General features: G+C 36.5%; 1 protein-coding gene across 1 annotated transcript in view; it reads right to left on the bottom strand.

Moving 5' to 3' along the window:
• Positions 1–610: 610 nt before the first annotated feature.
• EDNRA (endothelin receptor type A) overlaps positions 611–6,000 on the bottom strand; it is a 34,857-nt gene continuing 29,467 nt past the window's right edge. Inside the window, exons 6-8 of the mRNA XM_052772073.1 lie at positions 5,122–5,255; positions 4,612–4,720; positions 611–2,668 (exon numbers count right to left, since the gene is read on the bottom strand). Coding sequence (XP_052628033.1) covers positions 2,528–2,668; positions 4,612–4,720; positions 5,122–5,255 — 384 coding nt within the window. The 3' untranslated portion in view covers positions 611–2,527. The remainder of the gene's footprint in view (positions 2,669–4,611; positions 4,721–5,121; positions 5,256–6,000) is intronic.

The raw sequence follows: 6,000 nt of genomic DNA, 5'->3' as shown, positions 1-6,000 counted from the left end.
GCCTAAGTAAGCTTCCAAAAATCATTCTAAAGCATTCTAGAAAACATATCTCACATCTGTTAGATACTTTACCCTCTTTTTTTCTTTAGTTAAAGGTTTTGTATTTTATAATGTTGCCACTGAGGTCAGTCAGTTCTTTGGGGAGTAGGAAGATGTTTTTGCCATCTAGGCTGAACTGGCTTAAAGTATGCTTTGTGTGTGCGCATGCATATATCTTTGCCACGTAATAGAGCCAACTGTTGGTTTGAAAGCAATAGATGTTTGAAGTGTTAATGCTGGAAGGAAAACTGTTAGCTTTTCATGACTTGTGGTTGGTATCAGTGCTGGTAAAGCCTAAAAATGGTCCATTTCAGAGTCTGAAACTTTTGCAGTAGATGTGTTTTTTTGTAGAAGTTAAGAGTCTGGAAGTTTCTGTCCTGGATTGTCTCTACTGCTCACTGTCTTATGTAGACAGGTAGAAAAGATTGTCTCTAAACAACCAGATTAATGATTTGCTGGTATAGTATGAATTTTTTGGTTCATCTAACCATCAGATAAATAACAGAAGAGGGGAATGCGCACAAAGCTTTTTCCTGCCTTGAAATAAAGAAGGGGCAATTTACAACTTAAATCCATTTCTCATGCCTGTTTTCTGTTTACTTTTATCATCTGCTCAATACATTCTGTCAAAGAAGCAGTGAAGTTATCAGGATGTAAAGAGACTCAGTAATTCAACCTTCTCAAAGGAAAGTGTTGTTACTCATTTACTATGGTTTTTGATACGGTTTGAGGATGAAATGTTTGGAATAAAATTCAGCCAAGTCTCATTCAATACCATGCTCTTAGGCACTACTACAGAGCACTGTCAGAAGACTGTATTTAGGTTTATAACGTATGAACATAAATTTGTACGTATTTATACATGCATATATGCCACAGAGACAAAAGCACACAAAAATACATAAACCAATTTAAAGAACTTTTTTTTTAATATACTTTAGAAGATTTGTGTGAATGTAAACATTTGGGAAACTTGTGCAGCAGAAGTCACTGTAGGCACTAGCATTTTGACCTCATAAATAAAAATATGCAGGATTATATCTTTCACTTGAAATGTAATGGATGTTTAAAATATTGTGGAATTTTATTTACTGCTTCTTAGCCTGGCACAACACATGCTACAAATTTCCTAGCAGATTTGTGCATGAGGCATATTATATATGACACCACACTATTTAATTCCACTATTTAATGAAAGGCTACCTGTTAAAAATTTTTATAGCCAAACAAGGAATCTCTTGCCATGTAACCATAATGGATGGAAATAATAAGTAAATCACCAGTTTACATGTATGCAAGCAATATTTTCTATATATTATTCATAGCATTTGTATGGTTAACAATTCTAATAAACTATCAAACCCCATTAAAATCTTTTAACATTGTGAGAGTAAGACAAAGAACTCTGCAAGCATAAGGCACAAAATACCCTTGTGCACATCCAACTGTTAGGGACTTCCACAGTTCTGCATTCACTATGACTATAACCTCATGTTCACAATGTGTAAGTAGTGTTCTGCATAGTTGCTATGATAATAACCATATTCTCAGAACTCTTTGGACAGCTGTAATAATGTTTCACTGTGTTCCACTGATCCTCATTTTGACTTAGATTTAACACAGCTACAGTCTAAATAGATTAATAGGTTCATATAGTTTAAGAATTAACATGGCAGGTTAATTAAAAACACATTGTAAGGTGCCCCTTTGTGGGCATCTTTCATTCTTTTTGCTGATATAGATTATGTTTATTATGGTTATTTTGTACAGAGCATTAGAATAAATAACACAGTATAGTACTGTATTATTAATACCTCATTTTGGTATTAATCTGTGCTTAAGTGCCAAATGTTTATGCTACTTTAAATGGTCATTTCCTATTTTTGAGTACTGAAGTGCTACAAAGGTGAACTGCCCAGCTAATGTCCTGACCCATTGTAACATAAGTAAATAAAATACTGGTGTGGACCAAAACATTTTCCAACATAAACCTGAAAAACAACAACAACAACATGCAAAACATACTGGTGAATGGAATATATCCACCACACAAATAAAAGTTAAAAGACAAATGGGCAGAGAGAAAATATAGTCACAGACAGATTCCATTTTGATATCTTCCAAAAAATTCCAGAGTGATTAATTCTAGGTGACAGTCAGGTAAAAAGATTGTATTGTACCAGTCAGACACTGGACAGTTCCTGCTTGGTTCAGAAGAGCAAACCACCTGTGTAGTTCAAGTCAGTTTTTTGGTGTCATAATCACATCAATATCATTTTCGGAGACAGAATTACCATCCAGTGGATCTCAGTCCATAGAACATCACAGTTATAGTCAGTCAAACTACTCAGTCACCTCTAGAATTAGGTACAAGGGTGTACATGTCTGAACTGATTATGGAACAGTCACTGGGCTTCCTGCTGAAATAGCTTTGTTGTGACTTTTTTTTTCCTGTTTGATTCTAAAGTGGTATGAGAGTCCTTAATTTTCAGTTTATGCTGTCTTTGTGGCTGCTTCGATCTGTATTGTGATTGTTTAATTCCTGATTTTTCCACTGAATGCTTGTTCCATTCATGGGCACCGAAGTCACTAGACTCTTAGATTGGGAGCAGCAACAGCAAAGACATGACTGGAAATTAAAAAAAAAAAAAAGGTTAACACAAATCTTTCAACTCTGCAAATTGCCAGCCATATTTTTCATTCAGAAATGAACAGACGATTCTAGCTGAAGGGAGTGATAGCTGCATGCAGGCAAATTTTTTATCCTAGGATGCAAACAATTCTTGTGATTAAACATCACAAATGCAGCAAATTAGGCCCAGCCTGTGCCTCTTACTTAAGAAAAATTTTCACAGTATCAAAAGGGAAATTTGTCTAAGGTAAATAGATTGAGGGCTGGCAGAACTTAATACATATTTTAAGAGCTGGGTTGGGTTTTTTCTCCTCTTTATCACTGCACTTCAAACTTAGGGATCAGTGTGCTGCTTAGCATGTAAAAGAAAAGAAGAAAATTCCCCAGCCTGTGACGTAGGTCTCTTCTCACACCTTAGAAGAATATAAATTGTTTAGGAAAAGGGACGGTGAATATATTGAGGTGTATCATTTTTCACAGTTAAGAATAGATGATCATTCAGGATCATACTCCCAGGTTCTTCACAGGCTGGTATGTTCAGTTGTATCTTCTGAAAGGAGCAGAAAGGATTCTTCAGCTATCCTCCCCTCCCTTCACAAAAACTAGTGCCTAATTCTATGTAGATGGAATCTTTACTTTAGGGGAAAGAGTTAGGGCCTCAGAGGAGCAACAGCAATATCAGCAGTAGATCCATCACTTCTGTGAGCTCAAGGAGAAGTGAGTGTTGCAGAGAAGTAAAGCCAGACTTAAGATATATGTGCTATCTCTCTGTGGGTGGGTATGTAAAATAGCAACAGAGGTAGGGTGAGAAACTCAAATACAAAATGGAAAGATTGCCTGAATTAATGACCTTGATAGTAGAAGGGAAAGGGTAAGCTATACTGAGAAGCTGGGAAGGATTAAATAATAGCTGAAAATTCTTTAATTAGAGTTGTTGGATGGTAATTTTATTTGGAAGGACAAATGGGAAGAATGAACTAATGACATGAGGAGCAGCCTGGTAGTATGCACTGTTACCTCTCCCTTTCACCTGAGGACAAGTTCAGGTATATTATCCTCTCCACAGTTCCCAAATGAAGTAGGGGACTATAAAAAGCAAAGCTGACTTCTTATTTATCATGTGAAAATGCTCCCTTGAAATACTTTGTAAGTCTGAGCAAGCTACAGACAAACAGGTATTCTCTATTCTAATAATTTATTACATTTTTTCAGTAGCTTGAGTTGTCTATCCGCAGACTTAAAGTTTAGTGGTGCAGTCCCGTCGTCTTTTATTTTTCTTTGCAGTTAAAGCTATTTCAGTCTTCCTTTTCCATTTAATTACTTTCTTTACCACTATATGCTCCCATTTTCTTTCTTCCTGTATTGCCTTTATTAGGTGAACTGGGACTTGCAGAGGCACAATGTCACAAGGAAATTATTTTAGCCTTAAAATAAGTTTTTATGTGTAGGAACTGGAAAAATGCAGGCAAAAGCCACAATGCTTATTTAATTGCCAAAGTCAACTCAGGTGCCTGATTTGGTAATCGAGCCTGAAATTTTTAGTTGTTAATGGGATTGTTTAACTGCAGACAGCTTGGTGTCCTGTGTACGTGTTCTTTGACTTCATCTGGTGTGGGAAATATGTTACAAACAAATTCTATTTCATGTACACGTCACATGCAGATAAATAGTACTGACAAGAGCTTGTCTGTCTCAGTTTACATGTTTACATATGAGGACTAAGTCAAACTTATTTACTGGTTTAGCATTTCAGATAAAGTGGATAGTTCTTCTTTCAGTTTGGTATGTGTGCTATGTGAGCTGCTAGCTGGTAAACTAGACAATTTATAATCTTTCATTCCTTTGCATGCCTCATCTCCCAACTGCTAAAAATAGGTAATAACTAAGTGGTTTAATACAGTTCATTAACTGGACATAAAAGCTTATCAAGAAGATCTTACCTGGAAACAGTTTTTAAACTTCTTGCTCACAAAATACAGAGCTATTGGGTTTATACAAGAGTTCATGGTTGCCAGGTTGATGCTGATATAATCCAATGGCAGCAAGAAACTAAGCAACAAAAGAGAAAGCAAAACATTTAGACTCTTCATATACTGTAGAAGCATCCATGCTCTTTGTGGTTACAATCTCTTCTGTCACAGAAACTGTCTCTTACCTAACTCCCTCAATCTAATCTTGTACCATGCCAGGTCTGTAAGAATGTCTCACAGAAGTTCATAAAAGCTAGAGGGAAGTGACTGCAATGGTGACAAACAACATTTATTGAAATTATGCTACCCCGTTAAAACCGAAACCCCTAAAAATGGATGCAGCTGAAAAGTCATAAAACAAAGTGTTTGCTCTTCTAACACCACAGTTGCATGCACAATGACATTTCTCACATAAACTCCAAGTGTGCGGCATTTTATTTTTCCAGTCTAAACAACTGATTGACATAGAAAATGAAGTACCTGAGCAGTTCACATCTGCCGGGGTCTCTTTCATTGTATACCATTTTCTTCAAAATTCGGCTCAAATGGAGAGGGAACCAGCAAAGAGCAAAAATCACTACTAAACAGAAAACTGTCTTTGCAACTTCTCGACGCTAGAAAAAGAAGTAAAGATAACTATGACTGAGTGCCTAATTCATATTGGTAGGTGATTGTAGTGTAGTGATGTTGGCACCAAAGAAATCTAGATAAAGCATGCAAGGATTCCCAAAATGCAGCTTCCAGACTATCTGATGTCGCTGAACCATTTTTTATGGGGCTTGTCATGTTCTTGATTCTGACCATCCTCAACAGAATCTGCTCATCACTGAGACTGGAGCAGCTGGAGGACACAGGTCATTGCCAGGACACTGTAGATGTTAGCCAAGGAAAATCCACAGCTGGTCTTTCCTGAACCTGATTACTTTCCCAGCCCTTCTTTTTCCTCTACACTGGATTAGTTTTCTGGCAATCCCTCAGATAAACCTCCTTCTTCAGAAACATGCATAATCTGCAAAAGAACTTTTTCATGTATGAAGGAAACTGGGATCACACCTGCTTGATAAACCACTTGTACCTATTCTTTTATGTGGGGCAATCTGTAAACCCAAGGCACCTAAATCAATTGGCAATAAAAGTCCCATTCAACCACGTACCTAGCCAGGATGTCAAATTCTCTCTGATGTATTATTTTATATTTAGTATGCATCATGTTACATAAAGAGATACTGTGCAGTATATTAATTTTGCTATGTGATCCTTTCTCTGTGATCTTGATGTTCTCAAGTAAATAGTTCCTCTACAAACAAAATTTTAGAAATGTCTGTATTGCAGATTAATCTCATAATACTTAGGAAATAA

Source organism: Harpia harpyja, chromosome 2, assembly GCF_026419915.1.
Source record: "Harpia harpyja isolate bHarHar1 chromosome 2, bHarHar1 primary haplotype, whole genome shotgun sequence".
NCBI lineage: Eukaryota > Metazoa > Chordata > Aves > Accipitriformes > Accipitridae > Harpia > Harpia harpyja.
This window is presented reverse-complemented; position numbering and strand designations above follow the sequence as displayed.